Genomic DNA, 24,992 nt, shown 5'->3' on the forward strand with positions numbered 1-24,992 from the left:
TATATCTGCTATGGGAAATTTATGTACTCTATATTGTACAGTAGCAGCATGTCTTACACCATGTTGTGTATGTATTTGCTGTAGCAAGTCCTGTTCGTGTTCTTTGCAGCAATAACAGCAGCAGCAGCAGCAGCAGCAGCATAGCAGATCTATACCGCCAAGACCAAACATATCAATATTGTCATACCCGTTACCATAAACAACACCCCGAGAGTTGTCATGACAGAACTTTTTTTGTATTTAAAAGGTTATTATCCAGTGTAAGGGTAAATTATAATTATAATATTTTATCATTCTTGCAGAAGGATGTCCCGTATGTCTTGATGCATCATCGGGTGAGTAAAGTCGAGAACCACACTCCATCTCCCAAAGCATTTGCTGGTGTATTTCTTTATGTAAAACTGTATGTCCCCCTTATTAGTTTAATAGTTTCATTAATAACATAAAGCTAAATTTAACATGTAGAACATAAATGTGTGTCGGCAGTCTGTGTACACAACCACCCTATAATGATAAGAACCCACTCCTTAACCCATGCTCCATTAAACAGAAGCATTGTCTCAGAATAAGCCATTTGCAGTTTCTATGCAACGTGAAGTCCCATAAACTTAGGCCCCGCCCACTACTGCTGACGGGGTCTGCCCTATTAGCTTGGCTCCCCCCCTGAGTGAGCTGTACACAGTCAGCCATGTATCTCCTCGCCAGAGCATTAACAGCGGCATTCAAATAAGAAATGTATTCTTACTAAAGTTTATTCAATCAAGAGCAGTGAGTGTTAATCTTTTGTAGTTTGATTCATATTAACAGCATATTTATCAGTAGGTACTGTATATTACGCTGCTTTCACTTCAATATACAAATATAATATACACATGCAAATTTTTTTAATGTGTTTACGTTCATAAGTTTAAACTGAAAAGCATGCAGATAATAAACTTTTTTCCATTGAGTCAGTCACGTTCGATGTTACATCGGACTGACGCCATGGGGTCTTGCCTGGGAGCCTAATCACCTTCAAGTGGTAACTAAACGAGCCAATGGAAATTGGCCAGTGAGATTTGCATGCCGAGTCACACCTACCCATACATAAATATGACCGGCATTACGGCATATTTTGCTTTGGAGCCGAGCGGTTGTGTACAGCGATCGCTCATTCATCTATAACTGAAGTGGATTCCACATCTCCGTCCGTGCTTTCCTGGATGCGGTCGTTTCCTGTCCTCATCTGACGGCCACAGTCATTATCTCACACGCCTAGCATGCTGAGATTGTGTTCTCGCATGGGAACATGACCACGTCGGCATGCTTGTCGCTACTCAAATTCTCCTAAATACTTGAGTCTCCTTTGTTGTTGCCCAGCCTCTGATTGTGTGTAAAAGCACATCCGCGAGTCATTCAGCGCTCTGGATGAGGATCAGATGTTTATAGCTGCATCAGTGACAGGGCTTTTGTCCTCTGGAGAGGGAGATGATGCTGAGCCTCCCTCTTTGGCTGTGTTTGCTCATGTTGAATCGGAATCAGAGTTCACAGCCATGCTTGCTCTCGCAGCTGGATGATTGGTTTCTTGGCTCAGAATGCGACGCAAAGATCGCCTCTCCCCGTTCCCGTGCCTTTCTTACCGGAAGTGCATGAAGAGCGTTGGCAGTATGTAAGCATCTTCCGGGGGGGAAGAACCCCGGAAATGCCCGATCAGCTCTGTGCTTTCCTTCCTTCAAGAGGGCTTGCAGTGGAAGTTGTCCCCTCCTTGAAGGTGTATGTTGCCGCCATCGCCGCACACCATGATGCTGTTGATAGCAGGTCACTGGAAAAGCACGACCTGGTCATCTGGTTCTTGGGAGGCACCAGGAGGTTAAATACTGGGACCTTTCTGTGGTCTTTTCTAGTCTACAGAGATCTTCCTTCGAGCTGCTGGAGTCAGTTGAGCTTAAAATCCTGTCTCTAAAGACAGTGCTCCTGACCGTGCTTGCTTCTTTCAAGAGCACCTGCAGGCATTTTCGGTCAGCGAATCATGCCTTGAGTTCAGGCCGGCCATGTCTCACGTCATCCTGAGACCCCAGCCCAGATATGTGCCCAAAGTTCACACCACTCCCTTTGGGGACCAGGTTGTGAACTTGCAAGCGCTGCCCCTGGAGGAGGCAGACCCAGCCCTTGTGTTGCTGTGTCCCATTTGCGCACTGCGTGTTTTACGTGGACCGCAGGCAGAGCTTCTGAAGCTCAGAGCAGCTCTTTGTCTGTTTGGAGGTCAGCAGAAGGGAAAGGCTGTCTCCAAACAGAGGTTGGCCCACTGGATAATGCATGCCATTGCCTTAGCATATCAGTCCCAAGGCGAGCTGTGCCCCCTCGGAGTGAGGGGTCACACCCCTCAGGGTGCTGCCTCCTTCTGGGCATTGGCGCATGGCACCTGTCTGGCAGACATCTGCAGAGCTGCGGGCTGGGTGACACCTAACACATTCGTAATATTCTACAATCTCCGAGTGGAGCCGGTTTCTTCCAGTGTGTTGGGTACAAACAAGTAATGCATGGGAAGGTTGGCTCGGTGTCTCCCTTCCAGTACCCTTCCCTACCCCTCTAACAGGGGGATATGAGTGCCAACTTGCTCTTTAGGTGAGTTCCCCACTCTGCAAACCCTGACTCGACTTCCTTCAGCATCCTTTGGCAGTCAGACGCGGCGGAGGCGTCTGACACCAGGCCCAGTAAACGTGTACATGCCCGGCTGGTCAGCTCTTGTACTGGGCTAGATGCTCATATGCTGTGATTCCTCCTCGGTAATCCCATATGTGTATTGTCCTTTTCCCTGGGCAGTTCTGCTCTGCCCCGTCTCTGCATTGGTAGTGGCTCCTCCCTGGTTAGGTAGGACTTCCACAGAGATCTTCCAGAGATTTTTCATATGTTGCACTGCCCAACTGTTAAGTCCATATGTGTAGCCCCCACACGTTGGCAGGGTGTGGTCTCTGCAGCGTCCCTCTCCATTGGACTATGATTCCCCAGCATTAACAACACTGGTCATGGCTGAAAAACAATGGGAATTGAGATCCTAAGCACTCTTCCCAGTGAAATAAAACGTTAAAGAAAAAGCAGCTACGACCATTCCCAGATTAAACCCTGTCTCTTCCAACCCTTTTGGTATGGAGGACTACCACCTCAGGCTAATATGGGGCGCTATGGGGCGGCAGTGGCTCAGTGGTTCATGTAGGTTGTCTACAAACCGGAAGGTTGGTGGTTTGATCCCCGGTTCCACCTGACCAAGTGTCGAGGTGTCCATGAGCAAGACACCTAACCCCAGCTGCTCCCGACGAGCTGGATGGCGCCTTGCATGGCTGACACCGCCGTCGGTGTATGAATGAGTGTGTGAATGGGTGAATGTGAGGCAAAAATGTAAAGCGCTTTGGATGGCCGTAGGTCTGTTAAAAGCGCTATATAAATGCAGTCCATTTACCATTTAATATGTGGCGCTGGGTAGGTTAGGACTGTGTGGAGGCGGCTGCCAAAAGGAGCACACTTCAGCTTGCCAGCATCTGCATCTTCGACACTCTTAATGATGTTTCATAAATGAAGTTTGGGAGGAGCACGTTCAAATGATCAATCCAATCAACTCGTCATCAGCTGTTACCATGTCTATCCTATCAGGATGAAAGGAAGCATATAGTATATATACACAGTCGACTCACCTACATTCCTCGACAGTTTTCAGCATCCCTCCACCACCCCAACTCCTCACTCTTGGCTTTTTCCTACCACAGCCAGGAATACAGAGGGAGTTCTCTGGGTTCGGCCAAATACCAAGCTCGGTATGCAAATCTCACTGGCCAATATACATAGGCTTGTTTAGTTAACAATTGAAGGTGATTGGTTCAGGGAACGGTTACATTAGTAACCTAGACACTCATGATGATGAATAACTGCAATGTCACATGAGTGTGACCTTAATAGAGATGATAATCAAATCCAAACTGATGTTTTATTCTTTGGCAGAGTATCAGAGGCAAGAGCTGTAGGCTCCGCCCTCTTCTGGAAAGTAGTGTGGGGGGCAGCAGCTCATTTGCATTTAAAGATGCATGCACAAAAACAGCATGTTTTTCCTTCCACTCAAAAATGGGCAATTATAACATGGTATTATACATGTTCTGTGGGGTATTTTGAGCTGAAACTACACAGACACATTCTAGGGACACCTGAGACTTAAATTACATCTTGTGATAAGTGAAAGTAGGCATTATTAGCAGAGGTGAAAATTCTATGAAAACACCAAGTAGCAAATAAATAATAAGCAAATAAAAAGATATCTTTAAAGGTTAGGTTATTTTTAAGAAGGGGACACGGAAGGTATTTGCGGTGTGAATTTCAGATGTGTGCTCTGATCCACTGGTCTTAGCAACACAGCAGCTCCTTAAAGAGAAATCAGAGGTTTTGCTGAGCCATCAGAGAATGGCATTAAAAACCCGCATTGCCTGTCAACAGCATGTGTGAATCAAGCCTTCTTCTTTGGGTGAGCACATCTTGGTTGACTCCCCTGAATCTTACCTTGGATCTGAAGGATTTAACATGCTCCTTCTTTACTGGACCTAGCGGTGGACCTAACACCTGCTTTCTGGATTAAAACTGTAATTCCGCTATTAATCTATTTAACACTATTGAGAGAGGGAAAAATCGGCATATAATCTGAGCAGGATTATTTATGAACCGTCAAGTGGTTTTTGTCTGCTGGAATATTAAATGTTTGGTAGGCTTGTGATGATACGAATACTAATTCTGCAATAATAAAAGTACTTTATTATTGCCTTTGTAAATGTCATGCAAATGTGGGTAACACTTTAAAATAAGGTTCATTAGTTAACATTAGTTAACTACATTAGTTAACATGAACTAATAATTAACTGCACTTATAAAGCATTTATTTATCGTTGTTCATGTTAATTTCAACATTTACTAATGCATTATTAAAATCTTGTTAACATTAGTTAATGCACTGTGAACTAACATGAACAAACCATGAACAGCTGGATTTTTATGAACTAACGTAAACAAAGATTAACTAATGTTGAACAGAGGTGTTGTTCATGGTTAGTTCATGTTAACTAATGCATTAACTAATGTTAACTAATACAACCTTATTGTAAAGTGTTACCCAAATGTGTGTGTTGTTTTAGGATTTTACTTGATGTGATTCTGAATTTACTGGCATTTAACATGCCATTGTGGCAATTCATTTTAGTTAAGTCTAATATGTAATAGGATTTTTAATAGTTGAATTATGAATGTAATGAGCTTATCTCTCATAAGAATAAACGTGTGTCCTGGTTCAGTGCAGTGTTGCTTGATGACTTGAACTGATGATTTGACACTTAGAAATCAAATCCTCCTGTGAGGAGACTATTAGGGATATGGTTTCACTTGGTTTGCATTTGCTCAACATGTATGTATGCTACCAAAAATTTTTTATAAAAATAATTTACCTGTGAAGCTAAACAGGTAACAAGACTGAAAATTATATTAAAGAAAAAGAAAAAAACTGCACATATTAACCAATGATACAGCTGCTTTCAATTGGTTCACAAATTGTGTAAATATTTTCACCATGGCCAATTTCTGTATATAATAAAGAGCATTATACTATATATATATATATAATTGCATCTAAGATATATGCCAATATTTGAACCGCTTTGAAGTGTTTTATTTATTTTTACATTTGTATCATTAGATATTTAAGTAAGTTGAAACCAAATACTTACGTTTAAAGTGTAATTCAGCAATTTCTCCATAAAAAATCCTGTCATCACTGGCGCGCAATACATTCTGGGATAGGCAAGGCAGCAAAGGATCCATCTGTTGAAACGAAGGATGCATTTGGAGGCTAGATTTGAAGGAGCCTTTCGAATTGGGACAGTCATCATCGTGCTGCGGGGACAAAATCGGCCTCCAAATGAAGCTTTCGATAGATGCAGCCTTTGAATTGGGGCGCAGCAGGGAAGTGTTTGGAAAAGCGTCTGGAAAACAAAACTGCTCGTGCAAATATCAGTTAAACTCCTACCTTACGCTTAGAGCATTGGAGGAATGTGTTTTTTTTTTTTTACCTAACCTTTGATTCTTCTCTCCTGGGATTAAGGATGAACATAATCAGGAAGAGAGATAGATGGAGAGAGTTGCAGAAGTCTCTAGCGATATCTACTGGTCATGGTGGGAACTGCAGGTAATCTGCATGTTCAAACTGTAAATAGATTCCGAAAACCATTACTATGCATAATACTACATAACATGAAATTGACAAAACAGAATACTACTATATTTTTTGTAATCACTGTGATACAGTAGCCTATGCACTATGCAATGATAAACATGTAAATTTTAGTATACTTATTGTTGCATAATGCATAGCCTACCTTATTACATTACCTGTTTAAGTCAGTGCAGTAAATATTGAATGGTTATTTCACTTTTTTATTCCAAGCATGTGTACAAAATTTGGTTTGTTAAAGAGGCAGTTGATGTTACTTTCCGTTTATGTATCACACTGTGAATGGAAAGTTGAGAGCTTTGCTTTGTGGGAAACAGTATTCCATGCAGCAAAGTGCAGTTATTAGTCACGTATACAAAAATGAGCACAGTAGGTACAGTATATGTACATATTGAACATGCCATATTGAGTGTTGTTTGTTCCAAACATTGCCAGTGTGATAAAGTGTGAGCAAAAATTAGCATGACATTACTTGGTTGTTGCAAAGTCTAAAGTTGTTTTTACATTGCTGAGTAACCAAAAAAAAATTAAAAATTAAAAATAATAATAATTGTAATTATTATTGATGAATAATAATAAAAAACATATATATAAAAAAAAAACTATTTTGTTTTGTTTAACTTGTTGATTCAACACTTTTGGTTGTGGTATAAATTAAAAATTTAATGATGGGAAAATTGGTCGGTGCACCAGGCGCATGGTCTAAAAGGGTTGCCCCTATTCTCTTAATGAGTCATGGGTGTGTTTTGGGCAATAAACCAATCAGAGTCTCATCTCCCATTCCCTTTAAAAGCCAGTTGCGCTTGCACCATGGCGGATTCGCTATTTACATGGTGTAATTTGCAAGCGGAAAAACTGAGCGCTTCTCTATAGTGAGGAAACGGATCTGCTCGTCCAATTACGCCTGCTTGCTCATCATTACAGCAAATAAGTAGGCTACTTCTGATACATGCAATGACCATCCATTATGACATGTAGGCATTTTTATATTTATGTACACAAAAATAATCTTTTACATTTTAATCCTTTAATTTTTCATATTTAAAAGTGTTTGTGTGCTGCTGCGCGTGTGTGTGTAGTAAGCAGAGTGCACGCACATTGTTCTGTGTACACACATTTTTGTACAAACAATTCTTCACGTTGTGGACCCGCCTATAGGCGCATTTTACCAACTCGCTCTTTAAATAACACAAAAAATATTGTGCCATTGACTTTACACCAGGTTTCAGTTGGTCAATGGCGCAGTTGACTCAAAATAGCCAACAATGCGCCTGAACACACCTCGCTTTCAGACCAGCACACCCATGGGTGAACAGTTGGGCGCGAGAGCATTTGCTATTTAAACAACGTGTGAAAATGATGACTGCGTAGCAAAAAACACTAATTTTCCAACTTACTGGCTTGTAAAGCAACCAATCCAGTTTTTTTTGTTCAGCGTCATGTTTAGGGGCATGAAAATGTAAAGTCAATGTCTTTTCAATAACAGACTGTCATGTAAAACTCTTGGATGTCTTTTAAAGAGTCTATGCTGTGAACTTCACATACTTCTGAAAATCCAACGTTTTTTTGACTCTGAGCTTATTGTCACAATTGTAAACAGAACAGTGTTTACAGTGTTTCCTATTTTGTGTGCCATATGCATCAGATGTCCAGCTAACGGTCCGTGGTCATGACGTCTGAGGCCAAGACTGATGTAGTTTTAAGTAGAAGTTTGCAGTTACCGATGCCATTGTTGACTTATTCCATCCCAGGCAATTTTGTTGTTATTAATTTATTTTACAATCAAAAGTGTCTAAAAATAGGGGAATTATCAAGATAAAGTGAGCAGTATTCGGCTGGTCATATGATCTCAACATGGCAGCCTCCATGAGAGTGCGACCTGCTCCTTGAATCAGCTGCTTACATGACTGGAGTCTTCATCTCCTGTAATTAAACATCATATTAGACATGCCTCAGCTTCTGTTTGATTCAGTTAACGTTACTTTTTCAGAGCTAATGAAGGTCAGCTAATGAGGAGAAGAACATGATTTCATCAGTGGAACTGGTCCAAATTAACCAAGTTTCCTCTATTGAATGTGGAGTTCTATAAGACACCTTGAAGCTGATGGTAAGTTCAGTGATCCTACTGATATTTTGTTTGTGATTTGAAATGTATTCCGTGCCAACTTGTTTTTGAGCTAATTAATCAATAAAATTAAACTTTTCTACACAATGACTTGATAGTTTGAAAATAATCAGCTTGCTCTTCCTCTGAAATGACTTTCCTTCTTCACTGACGTCACTTAGGCCGCACGAGTATTGCCAACTAATAGCCAATTAGGATTCAGGTTTATACTTTTTGGGAATTTTTGTATTAGACATCATTGTCATCAAATAAAGTTAATTAATGTATTATTCTCTTTATAAATGAACTCTTAATGAATATAGGTTTTACCCTGAATAATGTTCTGCATGCACAATTTAGAAAAAAAAAAAGATTTTTTTTTTTTTTTTTAATTTGGTTAAGCTAAACAGATTTTCGCTTAGAATTTTAGAAGGAAAATTTGTATAAAAGAGAAATAGCCAAGTAGCTATATTTCAGCCAAACTTGGATTCAGGTTAACTTTACATTATAGGATTAAACTACATGTAGTAAGGTGTGTTTATGGGTCAAGTGTTGACAAAAAAAAGATGTCTTCAGCCATTTCTTGAAAGTGGCTAAAGACTCAGCAGCTCAGGTTGAGTTAGGCAGGTCATTTTACCAGCAGGGAACCGTCCAGGTCCGTGAAAGTGATTTTGTGCCTCTTTGGGATGGCACCACAAGGTGCCGTTCACTTGCAGAACACAAGCCTCTGGAGGGCACATAAGTCTAAAGTAACAAGTTTAGGTATAGGGGTGCAGAGCCTATGGATGTTCTGAAGGCAAACATCAGTGCCTTAAATTTGATGCAAGCGGCAATTGGCACCCAGTAAAAGTTTATGAGGAGAGGTGTGATGTGCACTCTTTTCAGCTCGTTATAGACCACTCTTGCTACAGCATTCTGGATCAGTTGCAGAGGTTTGATAGTGCATGCTGCAAGGTCTGCCAAGAGAGCATAGCAATAGTCCAGTCTGGATAGAAGAAGAGCTTGGACAAGGAGTTGCGTAGTCCGATAGAAAGGACCGGATCTTCCTAATGTTGTATTAGGCAAATCTGTAGGACCGGGCAGTTCTAGCAATGTGGTTTGTGAAGTTCGACTGATCATCAGTCACAACTCCAAGGTTCCTGGCTGTCGAGTTATGGTTGGTGAACCATATGATGAACCTAGCTGAATGGGGAAGTTTGACCTCAAGACCTCAATTGGATAGATCTACAACCAATCAAAGCAACAGAGCGACTCATAACGTTAGTTGTGAAATGTCAACAGAACTCAACTGCACACAGTGTTGCCAAGTTCGCGGTTTTCCCGCGGGCTGTTTTTCAATGTCCATGGGTTGAAGCGACCCCAATTATGTGATATTTAGACCCAGGAATGCGAATTTTAGCAGGCAACCCTGCCAACAAAAAAACACATATTTTACCCCCCAAACGCTATTTTTCTGGAGGACCCCCTGGAAAGCTATTGGGATAGTTTTGTTTATCATTTGTGCGGATTGTGGCAACCCTGTCTGCACGCACGCTGGAAGAAGAAGATTAGTGCAAACGATCTTTGCCGGTGTTGTAAAAAGAATTTAAGGATACACAGAGTAGGCTACTTACCAACATGATCATCATTTTTTAGAGAAATAGTAAAGGTGAATGCATATACGAACAAGTTCTCCGTTTAGGATTAGAACTAATTCAACCCAAGTGCTCTTTGGTGACATTGATGATTACGTTACTGTTGATCATCTGTCCATCATCGTCTAAAGCCGGCACTGACAATTTCATTGGTCCGAACAGCTCCTGTTCATAGTTGCTCCACAACGGATCAAGTCCAGACCGAGCTGGCCGACCTCAAATTTTGTGGGCGGGACTAAGTTTGGCTGGCATCCAGGCTAGGGAAATTGTGATGAAGTGTTGTTTTGGCTGAGAACACAAGCAGCTGCCTTCTCAAGGTCCTTCATCCAGCAAGAAATGTCTGTCAGGCAAGCTGAGATGCAGGCAGCTACTGTCTGATCATCTGGCTGGAATGACAGGTAGAGTTGGGTGTCATCAGCATAGCAGTGATTGGAAAATCCATGTGTGACAAGCAGGGCGGAACGAGGGAAGCATAAAAGGAGGAGCGACGAGAGTGAAGGAGGAGAGAGGACCAGGCCTGGACTTTATGTTGTTTTGTTTACGTTTTATTATGGGTGTGCACGGCATCCGTCCATAAGGAGGCTGCCGTTTTTACTTTCATTTTGTTTATTTTAAGATTAAAGTTTGTTGAACGTTCGTTTTTTTCCCCTCACTCAACTCTCTTGTCTCGTCGCTCCTTGTGCTTCCGTCTCCTTTTCTATTGTCTCGTCTGTTCTTACCCCCAGGTGCTGTGGCTGCAGAGACTGGCGCCGGGGGAGTAGACCGCAGTCTCGTGGGTACCCCCCGGCCTGCAAGGGGTGATGGGGGTATGTGACAAGCAGGGTGGGCGAGAGCCTTGAGAGTTGCATGATTTCGCCAGCTGCGTGTCACACCGGTCTCGGATCTCTCACAGAGGAGCGATGGATGAGAGAGGACCAGGCCTGGACTTTATGTTGTTTTGTTTACGTTTTATTAAGGGTGTACACGGCTGCCGTTTTTACTTTCATTTTGTTTATTTTAAGATTAAAGTTTGTTGAACATTAGCCGGTTCCCACCTCCTTCTTCCCATAACAACATACTGTTACACCATGTTTCTAAATTACAGATCCTAATGACGACATGTAGATGGAGAAGAGAAGTGGTCCAAGCACTGAGCCCTGAGGCACCCCAGTAGCAAGATGTTGCGACTTTGACACCTCACCCCTACACGACACCCTGTTCAGCTAAAGTAAGTTTTTGATTGATTCATTTCCGTTGTAAATAATCATTAGTTTTTTACTTTGGAGCCCCTTACACAACACCATTTTCAACCAAAACAGAAAACTCTCAGTGCGTTCCGGCCGCTCATCCACACAGCAACAGCACCCGGTGGCTAGAGAATGCAACCCCCGAAAAACAGGTTTTGAAATAGTTTTGAAACTATACTGTTCATTTTCGTGTAAACTTTAAAAAAATGTGAATCTGTGAGAACGTTGACCGCATGAACGTAAGAATTACGTGTTCAGTCTGTAGTCAAGCGCGTTTGAATACTTATGTAAGCAGGCGCATAGTTTTACTTTACAAAATGACTGCCAAATGACTTGTCTGAATTGCATAGCACAGCTTTGTAAGTCCTTTCTGATAATTTTGATAACGTTTTCATCTGTACAGAGGGAAAGTGAAGTGAAAAAGGCCTTCACAAGGCAGAGTCTAGTTGACACGGTCTCTGCTGACACAACAGGGCTGCATTGTGGTCGTGTCTAGGCGCAGGCCCACCATCTGATCTGGATCCGGCAGACTACTGTAAACCTCGGGATAAACAGTGAGACTAACATTAGCATAGATACCATTCTTCTTATGATGTCATGAGTACATCAGGTGTTATGGGAAGTGTTAATGTTAATGCAGCCTAACAATCATTTAACTGTTTTGAATAATATAAATTGATAATGTTCTAAGTGTATGCCATAGTAAAGAGATGCATTTTTAGTCTAGATTTAAACTGACAGAGTGTGTCTGCTTCCCGAACAATGTTAGGAAGGCTGTTCCAGAGTTTAGCTGCTAAATAGGAAAAGGATCGACCTCCTGCAGTCTAGGTATTATCAACTGGCCCATTTTTTTTTTTATTTTATCGCAGTAGACGTGAAGGACTATAATGCGTTAAGAGCAAACCATTTAGAGCTTTGTAAGTAATTAGCAAGATTTTAAAATGTATGCAATGTTTCATGAGGAACCAATGCAGTGTTGATAGAACCGGGTTAATATGGTCATACTTCCTGGTTCTAGTAAGAACTCTAGCAGCTGCGTTTTAGACCAGCTGGAGTTTATTTATTAAGCATGCAGGACCAACCACCCAGTAGAGCATTACAATAATCTAGCCTTGAGGTCATGAACGCATGAACTTACTGTTCAGCATTTTTGCATTGAGAGCATATGTCGTAATTTAGGTATATTTTTAAGATGGAAGAATGTGGTTTTACAGCTGTTAGAAATGTGGCTTTCAAATGAAAGATTGGTTTCAAAGAGCACAACTAGGTTCCTCACTGACGACGAAGACTTTCAAGTGTTAGACAGTATTCTAGGTTACTATGTGTGGAGGTTTTTGGTGCAATAATTAGAATCTGTTTTTTTCTGAATTAAGTAGTAGGAAATTACTAGTCAAACATTTTTGTGAATTGGTAAGTTTCGTCAAGGTGCGAAGAAATATGGAGCTGAGTATCATCAGCATATCAGTGAAAACTAACGCCATGTTTCCTAAAGATATCTCCCAAGGGTAGCATGTACAGGGTGAAAAGCAACGGTCCTAGCACTGAGCCTTGAGGTACTCCGTACTGAACTTCTGACTCTTCATTTACTGCTACAAACTGTTAACAGTCAGATGTATGATTTGAACCATGCCAATGCAATTCCACTAATGCCAACATCATTTTCAAGTCTATTCAAAAGAATGTGTGGTCGATAGTTTCAAATGCAGCACTAAGACTAACTCTAATAGAGAGATACAACCATGGTTGGATGATAAGAGCAAATCATTTGTAACTCTAATGAGAGCAGTCTCAATACTATGATACAGATCTAAATCCTGACTGGAAATCCTCACAGATACCATTTCTTTCCAAAAAGGAACATAGTTGTGAGGACACTGCCTTTTCTAGTATCTTTGACAGAAAGGGTAGATTTGAGATTGGCCTGTAATTGACTAATTCTGTTATATAAGTTTAATAAGCGGTTTAATCATAGCCAGCTTAAAAGTTTTTGGTACGTATCCTAATGTCAAAGATGAATTAAAGGTCCCGTTTTTCGTGTTTTTTTGAAGCTTTGATTGTGTTTACAGTGTGCAATATAACATGTGTTCATGTTTCATGTGTAAAAAAACAGTATTTTTCACACAATTTACTTATCTGTATACCGCTGTTTTCACTGTCCTCAAAACGGCCTGAGAATTTCCTCGTTCTATGAAGTCCCTCCTTCAGAAACACGTAACGAGTTCTGATTGTGCCAGCGATTCCCGTGTTGTGATTCGACAGCAGCTTACACGCGTTGCCCGGGAAGGTCATGCCTCTTACCATAACGGGGAGATGAACACGCTCAAACTACAGCCCCTGAAGGCCAAACAAAGGTGATTTGACTCCGGGATGAAAATAACAGCGTCTGAACGACATGGCGACAAACGCAACCGAACCGAACTGAACGCAACACTTCCTCTTCTCCACGAGGGAGCAACAAGACCACGCCCCCTTTTTCCGCGTATTCTTGTGAGCGGAGGTTAGTCAACAAACTGCTCTACTGACGTAATTAAAGCAGGAAGTACCAGGATGTAGTCCAGACCGGCCGTTCGCTGTAGGCTTTGAAAGGGAACTTCTGTCAAATAAAATATCTCGCTTGGCATTGAACTTTGAGCTTTATAATTTTACAGGTATTATTTATGCTCTAACAGCAACATTACACACTAACTAAAGTTTGAAAAATGGGATCACGAAGAACAGGACCTTTAATGATATTAATTCAAGATTGAAGAGGATCTATGACCTCTGGAAGCATCTCTTTTAGTTGCTTAGTCAGTATAGGATATAACATACCTAACATGTTGTTGAAATAGATGATTTAACGAGTTTAGACAATTTTTCCTCTCCTATAGCAACGAATGAATGAAAATTTTCCTTAGGGACACTACAATGCACTGTCTGATGCAATACTGTAGTAGATGGTTGAATAGTTATAATTTTCTCTCTAATATTATCAATCTTTCAAGTAAAGAAGTTCATAAAGACATAATTACAGCTGTAGTGTTTGGAAACATCAGAAGTTGAAGCTTTATTTCTTGTTAATTTAGCCACTGTATCAAATAAATACCTAGGGTTGTGTTTGTTTCCTTCTAAGAGAGTCGATAAATAAGCAGATCTAGCACTTTTTAAAGCATTTCTGTATGCAATCGTGCTCTCTTTCCATGAAATGCAAAAAAAAAAAAAAAACACCCTCTAGTCTTGTTTTCTTCTTCTTCTTCTTCTTCTTCTTCTTCTTCTTCTTCTTCTTCCTTGTTGTTGGGACTGATTAAGATGCCACATAGAGCATCTCTTTGACCAACACAAGATGCAGTCTGAGAAGTTTCTGAAAATAGTATACTACCAGGTTTACAACTGTATAAGTATTTGGAAATGATCTTAGGTTTATTAGTCAGCCCTGCTGACTTTACAGCCTAGAGGATCATGTTAAGTCAAAGTAGGGGGAGCACCTCTTTGAAACACAATAAATTAGTTATTTCTAAACATATAAGAAACTTGATCATTACAAAAACTACTGTACCAAAATACTGTAAACTACTGTACAAACACAAAATCAAGTGTTATTCTCGAAAACCCTGCATGTTAAGCAATTCATTTGGTAGATGAACGACCCCTGGCAGCCCTTATCTGATCATATCAATCAACCATCATGACCTAATTCTTCTTGTTTTATTATCCTGACATCTGGAAATTTGTTTTCTCCATTAGTCTATTTTAAGCAGTGTGATTGGCAGACATTAAAAGTGGATATTTCAAGAGGCTGGCAAACCAACTGTGGTTAGTGCCTTACCTTAAACAGGGGAGACGTGTGATGACGCCAGCCTTATATACCGTCCTTAAGCGCAGTCCTGCTGCTAGTGGTCTGCTTCCTTCAGACATTCTTCTTTCAGGGCTGAGCTGCTGCCTAAATTTCTCACATAGGTGAGGACAACATCTACCTTTTCATGGTTTGATTCTATTTTGTCTCATCGAAAGATGCTGTTTTGTAGCTTGACTTGTTTTTGTGGTGTTGTGTCATTTTAGTATTGTGCACAAATGATTTAATCCTACTTTATTGCTACTGAATTATATGCCAGTTAAATATCTTGCAATGTGTGTTGGACTGCCAAAATGAACTTGGCACAAAAACAACATTTTAAATGTATGGACATGAATATGTTTGCTGAAATGCTACTCAGGGGGTGACAGAATTGTATTTGTAATATATTTATTGTTTCTAGCATTAAAGGGATAGTTCACACAAAAAATGAAAATTATGTCATCATTTAATCACCTTCAAGTTGTACCATACCTGAATCAATTTATTTCTTGTTGGTCCCCAATGACTTCCATAGTATAAAAAATATACTATGGAAATCAATGGGGACCAGAAACTTCAAAATCTATATTCAACAGAAGAAAAATACTCCTACAGGTTTGGATCAACTTGTGAGTGAGTAAATGATGACAGGATTTTCATTTTTGGGTGAACTATCCCTTTAATGAATCCCTCCCTTAGATATCTCTGTCGAACCGTCCTAAGCTTTGAAGGAACTGTTATAAATATGCAAGACATCTGAATACAGCAAAGCACAAGTCTGTCTGCAGACAGGGTCTGCGATTGGTTGTATTGTTGGCATCTGCATAGATTGTTCCAGAAACAGGGATACTGGATATCAGAGGGGGAAATTCACACCCCTCCCTCTGGATCGCCCAGACATTCCCAAGTGCTGGTTTCAAATTATAATGCAGAAAATATAGCCCACTCTATATGAAACAATCTCTCTTAATGCGTATATCACTGAAGAACTTTCGAATGGATCATGAATAAATATTGTATACCATACCATATTATGCATTGTTTTAAAAAGTAGATACATAAAAGTTGTTTAATCTCTTTAAAAATGTCTCCACATTTTCTTTCTGTTTTGCACTCTGTACAGGGGTGAAGAAAACAGGGAGCCAAAATGTCTGAGTGAGTATATGAATATCTCTGTTATTTATTTTGTTTATTTGATATCAAAGAAATGGGAATCTATTCTTGCTTTGTTAAATTGTAATTTCTTCATCATCCATGACAGAAAAAAGATGACATCGAGCCGCAAGCACCATCTCAAGGTAGAGTAAATAACGCACAGATGCTTTTGATATTATATTATATATTATTTTTCCTCACTGAATTAGAGATGGTAAACGTTAGTGGGTCCAATATAATTGGTTTTAAAAAGTGGGTGGGTCGTGTCCCACCCACATACCATGGTTCCGACATCCATGCCTTCAATATATCAGGGCTTATTTTTTTCTATTGTCCCAGTCAGACTGGTTCAGATTTTTACTTGCCCTGTCAAACTGCACAAAAAGTAATTGTTTTTTTATTGTTTTTGACCCATGAAACCTTGTAAACAGTGCTTTAAGATTTTTAGGTAGGTCTAACTGGTAGGATATATACAGAAATTGAATAAAGTTATCAAACACTTCCCAGTCTTCACTGCATAAAGTATACATTAAATATAGATGAATCCTTCTTTAAAATTCTGTCATTAATTACTTACCCTCATGTCACTCGACACCCGTAAGACCTTTGTTCATCTTCGGAACAGAAATTAAGATATTTTTTGTTGAAATCCGATGGCTCAGAAAGGCCTCCATTGGCAGCAATGTAATTTGCACTCACAAGACCCATAAAAGGTACTAAAGACGTCATTACAAAGTCCATCTCACAACAGTGGTTCTACAATAATTTTATGAAACGACGAGAATAGTTTTTGTGCGCAAAAAAAATCTAAATAATTATTCAACAAGTTCTTGTCTTCTGCCTGGGCCTTTGACGTGAACTCACGAAGCACCACGACGCATGCGTGAGAATATGACGTAGAGCCGGTGTTCTGACACATGATCCGGAAGCGAGGAGCTTTGTTTACAAACAGAGGAAGACGCGCCGTATCTAAGCTGTTGAATTCTACATTGATCGTGCTTTAGGTCTTGGCGTAGTGGTCAAAATGGGGCTAAAGTGTGCTTTCTTGGATGCCTGAACCGTGAGAAACGAACAAGTGCACGTAAAAGTGCCTTATCAAAGCCGTGAAATGAAAGTCATATTCTTGCGCATGCGTCGTGGTGCTTCGTGAGTTCACGTCAAAGGCCCAGGCGGAAGTCAAGAACTAGTTGAATAAAGTCGTTATTTATATATATATTTTTTGCGCACAAAAACTATTCTCGTCGCTTTATAAAGTTATTGTAGAACCACTGTAGTGAGATGGACTTTGTAACGACGTCTTTAGTACCTTTTATGGGGCTTGTGAGTGCAAATTACATTGCTGCCAATGGAGGCCTTTCTGAGCCATCGGATTTCAACAAACATATCTTCATTTGTGTTCCGAAGATGAACGGAGGTCTTACGGGTGTCCAACGACCTGAGGGGAAGTAATTAATGACAGAATTTTCATTTTTGGGTGAACTAACCCTTTAAAGCTACAAACGTTATTCAGTCAAGAGCAGTGTGACTTTCACTGTCTTTTGTTCTTTGATTATCATTAATGACATACAGCAGCCGGTTTATTAGGCTTCTGTTACTTTAAGACCTGACACACATGACGTGGATCTTTTACGTTAATTTAAGACTTCATTTAACTCGTTTAACTTTGCTTGCGAAGATACTCAACAAAATGGTCATTTTGGCATAAATTGTGTGTTTTTGTCTGTTCAAGCGCTGTCTGAAGTGGCTTGAGTGCATGTGTGTCACAGACAGGAGATTCACTGATGCGTGCGCCAGTAGTAACTCACGGAGTTCTCTTTTATGTCTTATCGCACATGAATGGTTTAAAAGTATTTGCATGAATAAGAGCGCGATCATATATTGTAATGCTAGCCAAATGATGATGGAAAAAACGAATGCTGCGTTAATTGTGTTAAACATTTTTTTATTTGTATTTATTGCGCTAATTTTGACAACACTAAATTTAATCTAATATAATTATTATTTGACTTTTGTGACTTTTAATATAATATACACTGATTGGCCAAAACATTATGACCAGTCACAGGTGAACCAAAGATCATTGATCATCTCCTAACAAGGCCAAATGTTACCCCATGATTTACTCACCCTCAACCTCAAGCCATCCTACGTGTATATGAGTTTCTCGCAATTCAAAATGCTTACGATACGTCCAACGTTATATGTCGCGTCAGTTTTTCATAAGGCTGTCTGGTGGAAGCTGAGGTGGACATTTTGATTTATAAAGTTTTAAATATGGATATTTTATAGATATTATATGGATACACATCACTTCGCTTCAGATGGCCTTTATTAACCCCCCGGAGACGTGTGGATTACTTTTATAATGGATGGATGCACTTTTTTGGGCTTAACATTTTGGGCTCCCATTCACTGCCTTTATAAAGCTTGGATTAGCCAAGACATTTTTAAATATCAAATCACATCATGGCTTTGACATAAAAATAAAAAAACTTACCCTTTGAAATGTCCCACCCATACTTCTTGTTTCAATGTGAAAGAAAACTGCATGTCATGTGGTTACATGGGGTCTTTACAATAGTGTCTTTTTTCTGACTGCTTTTATGTTTGTCTGTGTGTTCTGATATAAGCACTGTGATAGTGAAATTCAGGGTCTAACTGATGTATTTGCCCAACAGAGTTTGGTGCTTTCCATTGCAAAGACCCTTATGGAGAAAGAAGCCGCTCAGTACATTGTAGATAAGGAGAATTACATGACCGAAAACTGCCCTCCTCTGTCCATGCCCGGAGCTACACCAGAACTGCAGGTCTGTTACCACATTCACCAAAAGTTCAGAATGCTAAATGATTTAAAAGTCCTTCAAAGTACAGAAAATATGATTTCACATTCTCTCATAGCACATGTACATCACTAAGATGTTTATTTGTTTATGTTTTCATTTGTAATTTTTTGTTAGATTATTTTAAGTACATTCTTTACAAAAACATTTATATATATATATTCAGCTAGTTGCCAAGGCACTATTTAATTAAAGCTAAGACTAAAATAAAAAATGTAAAAAACGATATAGAAATATTTAAAAAAGCACAAAGAAAAATGACAAAAAACCCCCAATAAATTTACTAAAGCTTAAAACATAAAAAAATATTTAAAAAACTTGAAAAGTAATTAACAATTTTAGTAAAAAACTATAATATTAATAAAAATAAAATAACACTGATGCACAATTTACATGGCACTTCGAAAGTACTTAAATAAAACCATAGTACACATCTGGAAAATGGAATTGGAATGGAATTCCAAAGGAATATATTTAGCTAAAATCCTCTCTTAATCTTCAAAATATTTTTTCTTGAAATGTATGGTTGTGAATGAACAAATACTGTATGTTCTCATGTATATTAGTGCTGGCCAACAGTGACCGGGAGGGGACATGTTTGGTTCAGTTATTTTTGTCATGGCCACGACATATAAACGTCACGATATATTCATTTGTGGGAACGTCATATTAACTTGTGTGAATGTGATAATAAGTCGTGACCACAAGATCATTTTGTCAAGGTAACGACATCATTGTAACGTAACTGCTCTGCGACAGAAGATTGAGAATCCAAACGCAGCTTTATTGAAAGGGTAATCCACAATCGTAGTCAAGAGTTCAGGCAAGGTCAAAACACAGGCAGGCAGTCCAAACAAACAAACACAACAAGGCAGGGAACACGGGCAAAAGAGTAATCCAAGAACAGGCAGGTAATCCAAAAACCGTCAGACAAGAAACCAGGGAGAACGCTCAGAATTGCAGTTGTACTTTGCAGTGAATGACAGGGTGAACAGGCTAGATATAGGCAGAGGTAATGAGGAAAATAAGACAGGTGTAAACAATAAGTGATGATGAGTCTGGGCAAAGGATTATGGGAAATGTAGTCTTTGATGGAATGACAGTCCGGGGTGGAGTGCCCTCTGGTGGTAATCAGGGGCACTCTCACTGGTGAATTGTGACAATCATTATGTTGTGGCCATGCGATGTAAAGTTGTGGCCTCGAGAACATGTCTTCATATAATAACAAATAAAAATCACATGTTCCTTAAGTATTCACAGCCTTTGCTCAATATTTTGTTGAAGCACCTTTGGCACCAATTACAGCCTCAAGTCTTTTTGGAGCTCTTTCCCTCGATCCTGACTAGTCTCGCAGTTCCTGCTGCTGAAAAACATCCCCACAGCATGATGCTGCCACCACCATGCTTCACTGTAGGGATGGTATTGGCCAGGTGATGAGTGGTGCCTGGTTTCCTCCAGACATGACACTTGCCATTCAGGCCAAAGAGTTCAATCTTTGTCATCAGACCAGAGAATTTTGTTTCTCGTGGTCTGAGAGTCCTTCAGATGCCTTTTGTACTCCAGACGGGCTGTCATGTGCCTTTTACTGAGGAGTGGCTTCCGCAGGTTGGACACTCTACCATACAGGCCTGATTGGTGGAGTGCTGCAGAGATGGTTGTTATTCTGGAAGGTTCTCCTCTTTCCACAGAGAAACGCTGGAGCTCTGTCAGAGTGACCATCGGGTTCTTGGTCACCTCCCTGACTAAGGCCCTTCTCCCCCGATCGCTCATCGTTTGGCTGGGTGACCAGCTCTAGGAAGAGTCCTGGTGGTCAATTGAGGCTACTGTGCTCATTGGGACCTTCAATGCTGCAGAAATTTTTCTGTACTCTTCCCCAGATCTGTGCCTCGATACAATCCCGTCTCAGAGGTCTACAGACAATTCCCTGCACTTTAAGGAATTTGGTTTCCTTGCCACTGTCGCCTTTGGTTTGGCTTGCTCAGTTGGGGAAACTAAATTAACTTAAATTTAACTAAATAATAGTTCACAATAAATCTAATTAGTAAACTAAATTAACCATATAAACTAAATTACTGATCTAATTACTGATCTAATGCCCACATTGTCACTGTATGATAATTGAAATGAGATAGATGACATCACCGTTGTCTCCGGAGCGGCTGTACGGCCGAATACAATTCTGTTCCATTATTTTCCTGTTTGGCACTGTGAAGCTGCTTTGAAACAATCTGCATTGTAAAAAGCGCTATATAAATAAAGTTGACTTGACTTGACTTTAGGGCTTGGTTTGTGCTCTAACATGCACTGTTAACTGTGGGACCTTATATAGACAGATATGTCTCCAAACCATGTCCAATATACTGAATATACCACTTCAAGGATGATCAGTGGAAACAGGAGGCACCTGAGCACAATTTTGAGTGTCATGGCAAAGGCTGTGAAAACTTATGTACATGTGATTGTTCCGTTTTTTATTTGTAATAAATGTTCAAAGATTTCAAACAAACTTCTTTCACGTTGTCATTATGGGGTATTGTTTGTAGAATTTTGAGGAAAATAATGAATTTAATTCATTTTGGAATAAGTCTAACACAACAAAATGAGGAAAAAGTGAAGTGCTGTGAACTTTCTGGATACACTGCGCACACACACACGTACGCACACACGCATGTATGCACGCACACACACGCACGCACGCACGCACGCACGCACGCACGCACGCACGCACGCACGCACGCACACACACACACACACACACACACACACACACACACACACACACACACACACACACACACACACATGTTTGTTTTTGTGAAATGTGAGGACATTCCATAGGCGTAATGGTTTTTATACCGTGCAGACCGTATTTTCTATCCCCTTACACTGCCCCTGTACCTAAACCTAACCCTCACAGGAGACTGTGCAGTTCACTTTCTGTGTAAAAAAACTCATTCTGTGTGATTTATAAGCATTTTGAAAAGTGAGGACATGGGGAACGTCCTCATATTTCACCCTCTTTTTGTAATACCTGTGTCATACCCATGTCATTATACACATTTGTGTCCTGATATTTCACGAAAACATGCCCACACACACACACACACACACACACACACACACACACACACACACACACACACACACACACACACACACACACACACACACACACACACACACACACACACACACACACACACACACACACACACACACACACAAATAATAAACAAGATTAAGACTACATTACATAGCTAAAATACACTGTTCCCTTGACATATGATCTTGAGGCCACAAATTTACATTGCATGGCCACGACATAATTGTTGTTACCTCGACAAAAAGATCTTGTGGCCACGACATATCACATTCCCACAAGTTAGTATGAGATTCAAACATGTCCCCTCCCAGTCACTGTACTGGCCAGATGTTTCACTGATGTCTCAGTGACGTATGTGCACCTAGGGATGATGAAAGTTATATTGAATACTGTTGAAACACAACAATGCGACAGATGGTTAGAAAAGAGAGCTTGACTCTTTCAACGTCGCAATTCAGGAACTGTGCAAGAAACTTCACCAGCAGATCGACAAGGTTGATGAGGAGAGATACGACTTGCAGACTAAAGTGGGCAAGGCAGACAAAGAGGTAACTTCTGACAATATAAACTAATAAATACTCACACATAGGTCTGTTTTGACTCCAGCCTAATGTGTGTATAGATTGAAGATCTGAAGATCAAGGTGGTCGACCTGATCGGCAAGTTCAAGAAACCCGCGTTGAAGAAAGTGCGCATGTCTGCCGATCAGATGTTGGGGGCTCTGCTGGGCTCCAAGCACAAGGTGTCTCTGGATCTGAGATCCAACCTGAAACAAGTCAAGAAGGAGGTCAAAGAGGAGGTGAGTGAAATATGATGGTGTGACTATTCCTTTGTGCTTATTAGACAGAGCAGATGTGACTAATTATGGGTCTAAACCATAATGCCATAAGCCACGAGAGGCTGTGCATTACAGTGATTTTACCATTGACAAATCCCCCTAACTGGCCTCAAGTCGCTTATTGCTTGTAGCATGTAGGTGAACATATAAACAATAATATAAATATTTTAATCGCTTAGTATCACTTGTCAAATAAATATAATAAAAAATTATATTTATTATTAAAAAAAAAAAATCCATTAGAGGCTGGTAAAAATTGTGCTAGCTGCTTTGATAAAAATGTTTATTGATGTTGATAATTAGTAAGTGGCTAATAATGCATTTTTGTCACATTAAGTCACATTTTATTACAAATTTTTTCAATGCAGCTTCACATTAATAAACAGGAAATTAACAGTGTTAATGATATAAAATGTATCAATTATAAAACAAATTTACTTTAAGTGTTAACATTGACAGGTCTAGTATACAGTATATACACAGTATATATGTTTAATTTAAATACCATTCCTTCACACTCAATTCCTCTCTCATAATCCAGGTTGCAGATGTCGGTGACTGGCGTAAGAATGTTGAGGACAAGGCTGGTATGGGCGGCAGGAAGAAGATGTTTGAGGGCGAGGCCTAAATTTCTGGACATTTCTTTATTTAACTGTTGTAGGAATTTGTCAGTGCAGTTTTATGTCTTCAGCTCTCAGTGCCTCAAATGAGCATTTGTTACATGCAGTATGTACGTCCTGAAAGATAATTGTGTATCATCGCAGAGCAACTACCATTAAACGCTTTTGAGGAAAATCCTTTTTCATGTTTGTTTTATTACGCACGTTTGGGTTCTTTCACTCCCTTCCACTCTTTGAATAATGGTTTGTTTGATTGTAATGAAGAAATACTACAGCAGTCATTTCTTAATTCTTTATCAACTTCATTGCTTTATATGTATTCCTTTAATATTTAATATTGAATTTGCGCGTGGGGCCTAAGACTGGTTCTTTTTTAGGAACCAGAAAAAAAACAGCTGTAGGATCCACTTTCACACTCTAGATAGGTACCATTTCCACAGCACCTTTCACAATGAGGTTCTTTAACATCTTTGCCTGAAACACCAGCCATCGAATGGAGGGCTGATGCTGCCTGGCCTGTTGCAGTAATAGCCTTCCTTGCGATGTTGGCGGTGGTGCAGCATGGTTTGTTGGGGTGCACCGCAGTCGATTTGACCCTCCGCAAAGGATTTGTGTGGTTTGGGTCCAACCACTGTTGAGAGACCAGTACTTAGGAGCTGGTCACCCTCAGGGGTGGTGTACTAAGCCCCCGGCTTGAGAGAGAATGTCCCTCCTGATTGGAATCTGCCATGGAGGGCCTGCTAGGAGTGCTATGATGTCTAAGAATCAGACTCGGGCCAGCCAGCACGGGATACTAGAAGTAAACTGACCCCGTCCCGGCGGACCCTCTCTAGAACTTCCGGGAGCAGAGCAATGGGGGGAATTGCATACTGGTGCCGCCTCAGCCATGCCTACACCATGGCATCCTGCTTCAGAGAAGCCGGATGTGTGAGGGAAAGCCAAAACGAACAGATGAGAGGCAAACAGATCTACTTCGGCTTGACCGAACTTCCTCCAGATTAACTCCACCGTCTCAGGGTGGAGTCTCCATTCTCCGGGCCTCAACTCCTGCCTCGACAGGATGCCTGCTCCCAAATTTTGATCCCCAGGAATATACATTATATTTACTTGTATTATATTATACAATATACATTGCGAAGTTACATTTTCCTTCCTTCTATTTTTGTTATCGCTGAAAGTGTTTGACAGTGATGGCCTAGCCTGATATTGGTGACTGTGGTCAAGATAGTCTCTATATGAGCAGGAAACAGCTGTGCTTGCATCGTTGCTGAGTCCCACACTACCCCCAGGAACATAGTTCTCTGCTGGGGAGACAATGAGCTTTCCTTGACATTGGGCCTCAACCCCAAGCAACTTTTATGATAAAACTTTTATGGCGAAGAACGTCATTTCAATGCCGAACAGCCATCTCTTCCGACTGGGC

At 40.3% G+C, this 24,992-nt stretch overlaps 1 protein-coding gene across 3 annotated transcripts; it reads left to right on the forward strand.

The window, feature by feature from the left end:
- Positions 1 to 216: 216 nt before the first annotated feature.
- On the forward strand, positions 217 to 23,749 carry LOC307121874 (troponin I, fast skeletal muscle-like). Of its 3 annotated transcripts, XM_079809641.1 has the most exons (11): positions 217 to 335; positions 6,107 to 6,190; positions 8,226 to 8,342; positions 10,699 to 10,779; positions 11,058 to 11,180; positions 16,137 to 16,168; positions 16,275 to 16,311; positions 18,847 to 18,975; positions 22,570 to 22,659; positions 22,734 to 22,910; positions 23,491 to 23,749. In XM_079809641.1, the coding sequence occupies exons 6-11, from the start codon at positions 16,161 to 16,163 to the stop codon at positions 23,575 to 23,577; spliced, it is 528 nt and encodes a 175-aa protein (XP_079665767.1). In that variant the 5' UTR covers positions 217 to 335; positions 6,107 to 6,190; positions 8,226 to 8,342; positions 10,699 to 10,779; positions 11,058 to 11,180; positions 16,137 to 16,160; the 3' UTR covers positions 23,578 to 23,749. The 3 variants fall into 3 exon arrangements, with proteins under 3 accessions (XP_079665767.1, XP_079665766.1, XP_079665765.1); XM_079809640.1 differs by lacking the exons at positions 217 to 335; positions 6,107 to 6,190; positions 8,226 to 8,342 and having other exon boundaries at positions 9,825 to 11,180; XM_079809639.1 differs by lacking the exons at positions 217 to 335; positions 6,107 to 6,190; positions 8,226 to 8,342; positions 10,699 to 10,779; positions 11,058 to 11,180 and adding an exon at positions 15,016 to 15,135.
- The last annotated feature ends 1,243 nt before the right edge of the window (positions 23,750 to 24,992 follow it).

This window comes from Gobio gobio (assembly GCF_949357685.1).
Source record: "Gobio gobio genome assembly, chromosome: 25".
NCBI lineage: Eukaryota > Metazoa > Chordata > Actinopteri > Cypriniformes > Gobionidae > Gobio > Gobio gobio.